At 58.0% G+C, this 11,567-nt stretch overlaps 2 protein-coding genes across 2 annotated transcripts; one reads left to right on the top strand and one right to left on the bottom strand.

The window, feature by feature from the left end:
- Positions 1–39: 39 nt before the first annotated feature.
- On the bottom strand, positions 40–6,928 carry KLHL21 (kelch like family member 21). Its single transcript, XM_058854821.1, has 5 exons — positions 6,812–6,928; positions 5,240–6,279; positions 3,629–4,034; positions 2,065–2,137; positions 40–1,749 (listed from the first exon to the last, which is right to left on the bottom strand). The coding sequence occupies exons 2-5, from the start codon at positions 6,270–6,272 to the stop codon at positions 1,456–1,458; spliced, it is 1,806 nt and encodes a 601-aa protein (XP_058710804.1). The 5' UTR covers positions 6,273–6,279; positions 6,812–6,928; the 3' UTR covers positions 40–1,455.
- PHF13 (PHD finger protein 13) lies at positions 6,924–10,182 on the top strand. Its single transcript, XM_058854825.1, has 4 exons — positions 6,924–7,105; positions 7,496–7,597; positions 8,616–9,168; positions 9,542–10,182. The coding sequence occupies exons 1-4, from the start codon at positions 7,067–7,069 to the stop codon at positions 9,766–9,768; spliced, it is 921 nt and encodes a 306-aa protein (XP_058710808.1). The 5' UTR covers positions 6,924–7,066; the 3' UTR covers positions 9,769–10,182.
- The last annotated feature ends 1,385 nt before the right edge of the window (positions 10,183–11,567 follow it).

The raw sequence follows: 11,567 nt of genomic DNA on the forward strand, positions 1-11,567 counted from the left end.
AATCTCACCCCAGATCCCTTACCCTCACAGAAAACAGAATTGTGTAACAGGTTTTATTTAACTTGACTGCTGCAAGTAAATTTAAAAACAAACTGAGAATAAAAATACATTATCTGCAAATGTAAAATGCCTTTGTTTCAAAGGATGGAGTTCAACTGTACTTGAGGATTCAACACAATGAATTCTACAAAAAATAAATACAGATCTGTAGCTGCTCAGCGGGTGGGACTGGGGGGTCCAGCAGCGAGCACGGCCGCGTGCGCCGGGGTGCGTTATTTATAGCTCAGCAGAAATGCCTCGGGCTGCGGCGCCGTCGGGAATTGGCCATTGCTCCCAAAAAAGCAGCAGCTGCCCCGAACTGTGGGCCCCTGCACCCCCCTACTCTGTCCACGGGTTTGACACCAAGGGGCAGCCGCGCCGGGCTCTGCGCGTTCCCTGCTGGCACGCGGCGGTCTCAAGGCACTGTCAGTGTTCCAGGCTGGAGAATGGCCCGGGTTCCCCGTGGCCGAGGGGTGCAGCAGCGTCACAGCATTGGGGCAAAACACGTTTCTGTAAAGCTGTGAAGACGCTGATGCTGTGGAAATGGGGCTCGGATGCCCCTCGATCCAGGGGCAAGCCTGGAGGAGAGAGATCGAGTATACAGGGTTTCCACCTCTGAATTCAGTTTAAATGCAAACTTTTCCTCTACTAGCTAAAATTTAAAGACCAAAAAAGCAAATGCATCCAGCCATACCTTATCTTCTGCCACACTTCAGGGTTCTCCTGAAGGTGCAGCACAAGCTCTCAGGGAGCCGTACTGCAGGTTCAGCCGTTTGCTTCTTCCAGAAACATTCCACAAGTAAACTGCACGCAGCTGCTCTTCAGTGAAGGTAGGTAAACAGAGCCCACCTGGCCAGGGCACTTGGGCAAGTATAAAGGCAAATCTTATGCAGGCCAAAAGAAAAATTCAAACCCCAAATAAAAAGAAGAAAAAAATCCTAAAATAACTACCTTTCAACCCCAACACGTGCACAGGAAGCCTGTCTCCCTCCGAGGCACAGAATACAGAGCGGCGTCCAGACCACTGCCCTACCAGACAGACGCCTCCCAAGACAGAAACTGAAGGAAGGAGTTTTGTGGCAAACGAAGCATTACAGGGTGAAGGAGCTCCCAGTGAAAGGTGTCTGCTCACAAGCCATAAGCAGTGGTGCTGTGGCATGATTCACCACGAGTGCTTTCCTCAGGGATCAGCTCTCTGGTCCCTGTGGGCAGCACGGTGACGTCTCCCGCCCTGAAGGGCCAAGGGAAGCAGTGAAGGCCTCACTGCCTGAAGGCCCACAGCATCACATCCAACAGCCAGAGTTTCTGCTCCCTCTGTGATCAGAATGGTTTTGTTTCCAAGCACTGGTTTGCCTCAGCCTTCTCCCAAAGCAGCCCAGGTTCTGGATGAGGGACTCCGTCAAGCCGCTTCCTATGCTAAGGCAGCTCATTGAGGTTCTGGTTGTGAAGGTTTTGGTTCTGCCTGCTCAAGCTGATGGTGTTGTCCAGTGTGATGCTGTCATCCTCCTGTGTGGTTTCTGGCATGAACTGCCGGAATATGCTGACGCTGCCGTGCCAGAAGATGGGCTCGGGGAGCTGGCCCACGACGCTCCACGTTCGCGTCTCGGGGTCGTAGGCTTCCAGCACATCCGAGAGCTCAAACGTGTTATCGTAGCCCCCCGAGACATAGAGCTTCCCACCGAGCACAGCCACACTCCCCCCAACGTGAACCTGCAACGTAACAAGGAATACACACCATGATCAGGGGCTGTTTCCCTGATCCACCAGCTGATCAAGGGGGTCAGTGGGATCTGGGAGCTGTTCCTTGGAGGAAGTTTCATGCCTGTCAGCTGCAGGTTGGGCTCTGAATCAGTGCTGCCCACCCAGACATGCCACCACATCTGGGACTCTTCCCAGTGACTCCAGCACACTTAAACCAGCTCCACATGCACGGGTTTCTGATTCTGAAAAGCTCTTGGTTTTCCAATGCTAAATGAAACTCATTTGTAATACCTAAGATATTCTTGAAGCGGGAAAATGTCTTACCTGAAGCATGGCAGGGATTTTATCCCATTCATTCTTTGATGGATTGTAAACATCCACTTCAGCCGAGTCATCTCTGGGGAAGAGAACACAAAATTACTCCTTCTGCATTCTAGAAACACTGCTTGATTTCTTCATCAAAGCCAAATTTAGATGGGCAGGGGGAGAGAAGAGCTGGGGAGGCAGCATAATCCCCCAGGGCTTCTCTTACCCACCCTGCTCGGCAGACAGGAGGGCGACAGTGACAGGTGAGGGATGTTTGTGACTCAGAGACATGCACTGCTGACACAAGAATGCGTGGAGGACAAGGTCAAGGCAGCTGGAGAGGAACTGCCAGTCCTTCCAAGGTACAGATGGGATCAAGATGCTGCAAGGCAGCTCCAAGCGGGGCCAGCAACCAGACCAGAGCCTCCTCTCCCCACTCTGGGTCAGCTCTGGGGCAATTGCAGAGAGCACCTGAACCTCATTTTTCTGTGTGCTTTATTTACAGGTATAAAACTGATCCCAGCATGAGGGATCATCACTTAGAGCCTTTAGCCTGAGCTATTAAACCAATTTGCTACTTTTACTTGCAACCTACTTCTCTGCCCTCCAAATATTATCCCACAGCTCTACACGGAGCAGCAGCCCACGTGCAGCATATGAAATGAGGGAAGAACACCTAACCCTGATCGTCTCCTCACTGACTCTTGCAGATGCAAAATGATCTGAAAATCCTGAAGTACCAATCATCAGTACTTTAAAAAGGGTAAGAATAAAGAAATTCTATAGAATCAGGTTGTGACAAGGAACTGAGCAGCTGCAACACCCTAGCAGTATGGACTGAAACCAGCTGACCAGAACAGCCGCCAGCAAGACACTTGGCTGGACCCGAAAGGATCAAATAAAAAGTCTTGGGTCAAAGCTGCTACTTTATGCAAAGCCAAGAGGAGATTAAAAAAAGAGACGTGCCTGGGGGCCATCACAGAAGTCTCTGTTTGCTCAGAGTCAACACAGGGAGATGAAATGCTCCAGCCCTAGCATGCCTTCCCGTTTATTTTTAATTAAGCGGATAACTGAAGTATTTGCGCCACCAGGACAGCTTCAGATGGGTAATTAAGTCCCAATTTGGAAAGGTGCTTAAAAATAGTGACCAATCACTTCATCTTCAGCCCTCTTATCTCTGCTGAGACGGAAGACGTCCTCTCCTGCATTAGAGTTTAACGTTTTCTTGGAGCTTATGTGCTTATTTATAGCAACGAGGGGGGCTGAACAAGGAGCTGAAGAAACCAAGAAGCCAATTTCCAAGCAGTGCTGCTGACTTCAGATGGATTTACACCTGCCCATTCCCCAGCTCTGGGTTACACTCAGACATTTTAACACAAGTTTATGGGCAGCTCTTTGAGGCCCACCAACACAAGGAAAGAGGTGTTACAGCCCTCCCTGCACCATCAGGGGAAGTAGTGCTGTGCTGTCCCAATCCAGTGCCCTCTCTCCACCACCTGTAAAATCCACCTTCCCAGGGAAGCTGCAGGCTCTCCTCAAGGGGACACGGGGAGGGAGGGAAGTGATTGCTCCCACTACTCACCGTATGAAGTACATGAGACCGTTGAGCGTGACGGTCTTTGGGGCAAAGGACCAGGGGGGCAGGTGGCCGCAGTTGACAAGGGACCAGAGGTCACTGCTGGGGTCATAGCACTGCATGACCATGGACTCTTTTCCAGACAGGGAGCCGATGGCGAAGAGTTTTCCACGGCATGAGGTGGTGGAGCAGTTGTCCATGGGATACAGCATGGGCTGCAGGGCCTCCCAGCTGTCCAGTGTGTGGTCATAGCGCTCCGTGCTGTCAGAGGCAACCACGTAGAGCAGCCCGTCCAGGACCGTGGAGCTGTGGTATTCCCTGGCTTTCAGCATGGGTGACACCTCTGTCCACTCGTTCACGCTGGAATTGTACCTCCAGACACAGTCGTACAGCCTGGACCCGTCCGAGCCCCCTGTGGCACAGCATGACACGTGTCAAGAGCCTGGCTCCATAAAGGGAAAGGCGATGCAGGAGAGGGCTTGGCTCGGCACGTGCGCCACAAGGATTTTAAAGGAAGTTCTGCACTGTTTCATTCCCAGCAAGCCAGGGAGGATTTCTCCCATGTCGTTCCTAGTCCATATCCAGCCATGACTCAAAATGAGTCTTCCATGTTTCATTACCTCCTTTAACACCCACGTCTCTCCCATTTTGCACCCCACCCAAGTCGCTGCCCAGAAGCTGCTGAGGCAGTGGTGCTGCTGGCAGCTTGGGAAACTCCCAGCCTTGCCTGCATCACACTAACACTGACCAGAACAACCCAAGATCCCCAGCAGCAGCCTGCACACAGCTCCCAGCAGGACTGACCTGTCTGGGATCACTCCAGGAAGCTCCCATGGGATGTAGGGGCTTCTGCAAAAACATGCTGCATCCATGTGGTAGCCCATCGTTTTTACAACCCTGTCCTTAAAGCAGGGCCTTGTTTTCTGCTTGTGACTAGAGAACACAAAGTTTTCTGTTCACCTGCATTAACACTTGCTCTTCTAAGTTCTGCCAGTGTGTCCTGCATACCAAGGGCACACTGTTCCACAGCACTTGGTGTCCTGGGCCTCAGTTTGTTACAGTTGTCACAGAGATGCAGTTCAAAGGCGGCATCTGCATGCAGCTTAACAGCCAAATTTACATATTGGAGTCACCTTGACAAAAGTAATTGTAGCCCCAGCAAGGAGGCAGGATTTGTGCAGGGGAAGGTACTGTGACTCACAGGGACTGGCAAAGGAATCTGGGGCTTTCTGACATGCCTCTGCCTCAAGCATGCCTTGTGATTCAGGGGGCTCTGAGCCTGAACTCTTTCTTCAAAGAGAGAAACTCAAAACCTTCTTACTTCTTACATCACCCCTGTCCTCAGTGACGGTTAAAAAGTTCTAACTACAAGATCTGTGACTTCTGCCAGCATGCTCAACAGCATTACTCATGACAAAATAGCTCCTGGACTGCGACCAGCTGCTAAATCCAGCACCGACTCCAGGAGTCTCCATGCCTGCTGGCAAGCTGCAGGCGCCCAAGCCAAGTCCCAAACTCTCTGCTACCCAGGAAAAGCCAAGTGTCACTGCTACAACCTACATATTTTCAACAGAACCCTCCACCCTGGTGCTCCCCACCATTCCCTGCGTGCCTTACCAGTGACATAGATGTCATTGCCCAATGCAGCGACACTGTAGCCCCCTCCCAGGTGCTCGGGGAACTCGGCCAGGTAGCGCCAGTGGCCAGTGCGTGGGTTGTAGCAGTCGACGGTGACAAGCTCATCGCAGTCACGGTCGCAGCCACCAACGAGGACAAGGATCTCAGCGAGGCCAGTGGAGGGCCGGGGGCGCATGCGGGCACAGGGTCCCCGGTCGTGGCGGTCGAGGCGAGCGGCCTGGAAGTCGCGGGCCTCACGCAGGAGGCGCAGGCAGGGAGGACAGCGGGCCACAAGCGGCTCGCTCTCCACGTGGGCCAGCAGGTAGAAACGGCGCACAAAGGGCAGGCGGACGTGAGCCAGGAGCTGTGGCAGCAGCGGGGCACGGGTGGCGGGGTCAGCGCGCACCCAGCGCAGCGCCAGCTGAAAGGCAGCCTCCTCCTTGGGGATGCAGAGCCCGTCGTCCCGCAGGTAGGAGAGGAGGCGTGGCAGCGGCAGCCGCTCCAGCTGGGCGCCCAGCTCGCCCACGTGCCGCAGCACGAAGCGGTGGGCGGCAGCCGCCAGCTCGGGGCAGGCGAAGGCCTCTGCGAAGTCCTGCATGTCCAGGGCGTTGGCGGGCTCCAGCTGCCGTGCCAGCCAGGCACCGCAGGCTTCCTTGACAGCGGGGAACTGTAGCAGGTCGGCGGCGCGCAGCAGGCGCTCGGCGATGTCGGGGCCCAGCCGTCCCACGCGGCCGGTGTAGGCGAAGTCGAGCAGCCGCCCCAGGCACTCGGGCTCGACGCCGTGCAGCCGCACACGCTCGGCCCGCGACTCGCGCAGGGCCCCGCCGAACATGGCGCGGAAGTATCCCGAGGCAGCGGCCAGAACGGCGCGGTGAGCTCCGAACTCTCGCCCGCCGGCCACCACCGTCACGTCCAGCAGGCTCCGCTCGGCCCGCAGCGCGCTCAGACCCCGCAGCAGCGACACCGCGTGTGCCGGTTCTCCCGTCGCCGTGGTTGAGGCTGCCGCTGCCATCCCGCCGGTGCCGGTCGCCATGCCGTGCCTGCGAGGAACACACCTGGCTCACGCCCTGCGCGAAGCCGCTGGGACCGACCCCCGAGCGATTCCCGGGGCGGGAAAGGGAGGAGGAGATCAGGCAAGGAGGCGGCGGGCGGGCTCGGGGAGCCCGTTCCGGCCGGGAGCCCCCGAGAGCGGCCGTTGCGTAACGCGGCGGCGCTGGTAGCGCGGCCCCGCTCGGGCCGGTCCCAGGGCCCCGCAGCTACCGCGCCCAGCCCCGCGCCCTTGGCCCCGGGCTGGCGCTCAGAAGGAGCCGCCCAGTGGTACCGGCGGAACACAAGACCGGCCCCGAGCGCAGACAGCGCTGAGCGAGCTCCGCTCTGAGTCCGGCGCGGCCACCGCCGTTAGCGCGGGCGGAGGGTCCGGCTCTGGCTTGAGGGTCCGGCTCGCAGTAGACGCTTCGGCGCCCTGCCCGTCCTCCCACCGTCCCCAGCCAGGCCCCGCGGTGAGCCCAGGCCCGCCCGCTCCCGCCCGGGCCCACAATCACCCGGTAAGAGCCACCCCCGGACCCCGCTCACCGGTCCGCTCTCCGCCCTGCTGCGTGCTCCTCTTCCCGCTCCGTTCACCGTTCCCGGCACCGCCCCCGCCCCTCCGCCGCTCCCAGCGCGCCCCGCGCCCGGCACTGCGCACGCCCGGACTACGGCTCCCGGCGGCCCCGCGCGGGCGGCCGCCCCTTCGCCGCCTCCCGCCGGCACCGAGCGGCTCGCGGTGTCGGCACTGCCCGGCTGCCGCCGCCGCCGCCCCGGCCCCGCCCGCGCCACCCGCGCCGGGACATGGACTCCGACTCCTGTGCTTCGCCGTTCGCCCCGGAGGTGAGCCGGAGTCCCGGGGGGAAAAAGGAAGGGAAAGGAGGAGCGGGGAGGGAACAGAACGGGAGGGGTTGCGTCTCCCGCCGCCCGGCCCGGCTCGGCCCTGCCCTGTCCGGCCGCGGGTGCCCGCTGCCGTTCCCCGCCGCGGGGCGGGGGGCCGGGGCCATCTTGTGCCGCCGGGGCGAGGAATGGCGGCGGCGCCGCCCCGCCGTGCCCACCGCGGGGGGGCTGCCTGGGGGCCCGGTACCGACGCCGGGGGGCGATGGGGGGGGCACTGCCCGGTTCCGCCGGTGTGGGGGCGGGGGGGCGGTGCGGGGCGCGGCGGGAGCGGCGGCGCCGCCTCCCACCGGCGGGCCCGGCCCCGCGGCCGCCGCTCACCCCCGCCCCCCGCAGGACTTCTCCCCCGGCTCCCGGCGGCATCGCACCGTGGAGGACTTCAATAAGTTCTGCACCTTCGTCTTGGCCTACGCCGGCTACATCCCTTACCCGCAGGAGGTGAGTTGTACCGGGGGGCCCTGGGGGTACCGGGGGGCACTGGGGGGCACCGGGCTGGTCTGTCAGACCGGCCGCTCCGGTGGTCACGGCCCCGTTCCGGGCCTAAACAAAAGGGGAACCGCGGCGGCTGGAGGCTCTGGGGACGGGGCGGGTGGTGCCCGGCGTGGGCGGGGTGAAAAACGTCGGATCCGGCATCGTTCCTGCTGCTCCCCGGCCCGGGAGCAATGGCCGGAGAAACTCCGGGGTGGTGTAGGGAGAGCAGGAGCGGCAGCATCTCGGGGACAGGGCTCAGCGCCTCGGGGGACAGGTCTCAGCACCCTGGGAACAGGGCTCAGCGCCTCGGGGGACAGGGCTCAGCGCCTCGGGGGACAGGGCTCAGCACCCCGGGAACAGAGCTCAGCATCTCAGGGGACAGGGCTCAGCGCCTCGGGGGACAGGGCTCAGCGCCTCGGGGGACAGGGCTCAGCGCCTCGGGGGACAGGTCTCAGCACCCTGGGAACAGGGCTCAGCGCCTCGGGGGACAGGGCTCAGCGCCTCGGGGGACAGGGCTCAGCACCCCGGGAACAGAACTCAGCATCTCAGGGGACAGGGCTCAGCACCTCGGGGGACAGGGCTCAGCATCTCAGGGGACAGGGCTCAGCGCCTCGGGGGACAGAGCACAGCACCTCGGGGGACAAGGATCAGTGCCTGGGGGGACAGGACTCAGCACCCCGGGAACAGAACTCAGCATCTCAGGGGACAGGGCTCAGCGCCTCGGAGACAGAGCATAACGCTTTGAGGACAGGGCTCAGCACCCATGGGACAGGGGACAGTATGTGGGGGAAAAGGCTCAGTGCCTCAGGGACAGGGAAGTGCTTCAGGGGACAGCGCCCCTGGGGATAGAGGGCACCAGTCTAGAGGACAGGGCACAGCACTTCAGGGATGGACAGAGTGCCCTGCGGGACAGGGGACAGTGCCTTGCACTGCATGAGAGTCTGCTCTAAGTCAAACTGTTACCTGCTTCCTCAACATGTTCCAGGAAACGCCACTGAGGAACAGCCCCAGCCCTCCCAACAGCACTGGAGGCACAATTGACAGTGATAGCTGGGATCCCCGCTTCAATGACACCCCCTCCTCTGTCTCCCTGCCCTCCAAGAACAGAAAGAACTTTAGTCAGCTTAAGCGAGCAAAACCATATGGTTCCCTGTTCCAGCGGGGAAAGGCCAGCAACTTCCTGCCAGAGCGAAAGCAAATCGATAAGATCAGGAAGAAGAAAAAGCTGAAAAGGAGGGAAACAGAGGTGTCTGCAGAGGAGGACTATGAGGAGAAGCTGCTGGATCTGGAGGCAGAGGACTCTTACGCAGAGACGCCAATGAGCCCCTCTTCGGAGGGTGACCCTCAGTCTGTGACTGAGCACTGCTCGGTGTGGGACTCTGACACCCCGTCCAGTGTCTCCTACCCTGCTGTGACGACCGAGCAGACGGTGGAGATCCAGAGCGTGGGCAAACGAACGGTCATTCGGCAGGGCAAGCAGGTGGTCTTTCGGGATGAGGACGGCACTGGTGATGACGAGGACATCATGGTGGATTCAGGTAGGCTGTCCAAAAGGATTAGCCAAGTGGAAGTAGTTGTGCTTTACTTGTAGCGTGAGGATAATGCAGAGGAGCACTGCCTGGGTGGAATTCAGGAGCAGGTGGATTTTCAGGGGCAGAGAGCTGGATTGGTTCTTTCTGCCATAAACTGAGTGAAAAGCTGCAACTTTATAAAAGCAGCTGGTTCTCCTCTCCTCAATTACGGGCCTCCTGTGTAGTGCTGAGTGTCTCTTCCTGTGTAAGAGACCTGGAAAAAACAGCAAAGTGCTTGCCTTTGAAACCCAGGTAGTTAATTTAGTGTGAAAGGAGAAAAAATTCCTGGTGTGAGAGGTGTCAGCTGCTAAAAATGTATCTTTGACATTTGTCTTTACAGATGACGATTCGTGGGACCTGGTCACTTGCTTCTGCATGAAGCCTTTCGCTGGGCGGCCGATGATCGAGTGCAACGAGTGCCATACCTGGATCCACCTCTCCTGCGCCAAAATCCGCAAGTCAAACGTCCCAGAGATCTACATCTGCCAGAAGTGCCGGGACTCCAAGTTTGACATTCGCCGTTCGAACCGCTCCCGGACGGGCTCGCGCAGGCGCTTTCTGGACTAGGGGGGAGACACGTGCTGCGTGGGTGGGCGAGCTGTGGGTGCCGGCAGGGAGGCCGGGGAGGGCTCCCCTGAACTGCTGCTGCTCCGGTGAGAGGGCTGCCCAGCCGGCCTGTGGCCCAGGAATGAGGAATCACCGAGCCGCGGGCAGCCGGAGCTGGGAGCGGCCGCCTGGGCAGGACTGTGGCGGAGACTGTCTCAAGGGACAGACACAAAGCTCTCTGTGCTCAGTGGAGTTTTGTCTGGTTAAGATGACTGGGTGATGTACAATACCTTTGCCAAGTAGGTTTTCTCATTCCATTGGGAAACTGCAAATCTTCTCTGTGCTAGAAAACTCCTCCTCCCAAAGAGGGAGGGGAGGAGGAGGGAGTCTGTGTGAAGAGTCTGAAAAGTAAATGGCCCTGTGTTTTAAATTCAATGTGATATTATACTTGCCCATTTGTCCGTATAGATCAATCTTAGATATACTAAGGCTCCGTAGGAGTCGGCCTCAGTGCTACCGGCCTCTGTGTGATCTGCTGCTGCTTCCACAGGCCTGAGCATAGGAGAGTTCTGTCATTTGGCATCATCCAAGTGCAAATGAGACTTGGGGTCCCTCCTGTGCCAAGGGACAGTGCCCTGGCAGGAAGGAGCAGCCCTTTTCCTGGACAGGCAGTGTTGGGGATCAGCGGCATCAGATTCCTTCCTAGAAGGTCTCTTCTTTCAGTGATTTTTTTGTGATTTATTTGCATGATCAGCTCACATGTGTGTATGGGGGGAAACTGCTCAATTTCCTGTCCCTTCATTAACCTCTATGGTGCTGTTTTAAGAAGATGACTCTCCCTTTTCTCAGCCCAAATTTGTACATGGGCTGTAAAAGGGGCAACAGGAAATGTAGAAGCTGGCAGGTCTGGTTTGGAATTTGATCATGTCCATCCAAGTATGACAGCTGAGTTGATTTTTGCTTTTGCTGTTTGTTTTTTGTAAACTGGACTGTAACCAAAAAGCCAGAATCTTTATTCTTTTGGTAGCAATGACACAGATCAAAGTGAATGCAGGCAATGCAGCTACAGGATGAAGTGCAATGAGGATCCAGAGTGGACAGGAGAGTACTGAGGCCCTGGCCAGCACTGCAGACAGGACCTCCTGGGCCTTAGCCCACAGGAAATCCCTTCAGGACCACGATGGGAAGCCACAGCTGATACACAAAGCAAGGGAGATGCTGGCATTGTTCCCCAGTGACCAGACAGATCCACATGGATCACACAAATTGGGTTGATGTTTTGAGGTGTTTCTCTGAAGTTATGCCTGAAGAACAGTGTGTGCTCTGTCCAGTAAGCGGCTCAGAGAAGCACTGGCTGGCACAGCGGCTGCAGCCAGACCAGCTGTGCCAGCAGGAACATGTCCCCATGAGTTCTGTAGTCACACAGCATTGGAGCACTGCCTTGTCTGAGGACTGGCTCACCAGATGTATCCTGGTGATGACTGAGGGTCTTGCTAGCACACAGGGTCAAGTGCTCTCCTTCAGACATCGGCCCCAGGGCTGCCAAAGCCTCAGGCAGCCCAGGACCACGGGGCCCTAGGGCTCCATGGTGTGGGGCAGGGCAACAGAGGTGCACAACATGCAACTTTTCTCTCCTGGTTCTTGATAAAAATTTTGTTCCACCAAGCTGTAACAGCTGACTGGGTTCAGAAAACCAGCTTCTGTGAAATCTCTCAACCATGACTCTGCTGAGCTGCCTTCAGAAGCTATGTGGAACCACTAAGGAGTTTGCCAAAGACTTGCCCCCAATGGCTGCCTGACTGTCCTTTGCAGCCAGAAAA

Source organism: Poecile atricapillus, chromosome 22 (assembly GCF_030490865.1).
Source record: "Poecile atricapillus isolate bPoeAtr1 chromosome 22, bPoeAtr1.hap1, whole genome shotgun sequence".
Classification (NCBI taxonomy): domain Eukaryota; kingdom Metazoa; phylum Chordata; class Aves; order Passeriformes; family Paridae; genus Poecile; species Poecile atricapillus.

Bases quoted from the DNA above. Each gene is read 5' to 3' on its own strand.
- PHF13 (XM_058854825.1), top strand. From the start codon at position 7,067: ATGGACTCCGACTCCTGTGCTTCGCCGTTCGCCCCGGAG. The intron at 7,598-8,615 runs GTGAGTTGTACC...AACATGTTCCAG, and splicing joins ACATCCCTTACCCGCAGGAG to GAAACGCCACTGAGGAACAG. The intron at 9,169-9,541 runs GTAGGCTGTCCA...TTGTCTTTACAG, and splicing joins GGACATCATGGTGGATTCAG to ATGACGATTCGTGGGACCTG.
- KLHL21 (XM_058854821.1), bottom strand. From the start codon at position 6,272: ATGGCGACCGGCACCGGCGGGATGGCAGCGGCAGCCTCAACCACGGCG. The intron at 4,035-5,239 runs GTAAGGCACGCA...GCTGTGCCACAG, and splicing joins CAATGACATCTATGTCACTG to GGGGCTCGGACGGGTCCAGG. The intron at 2,138-3,628 runs GTGAGTAGTGGG...TCTCTTCCCCAG, and splicing joins GGTCTCATGTACTTCATACG to AGATGACTCGGCTGAAGTGG.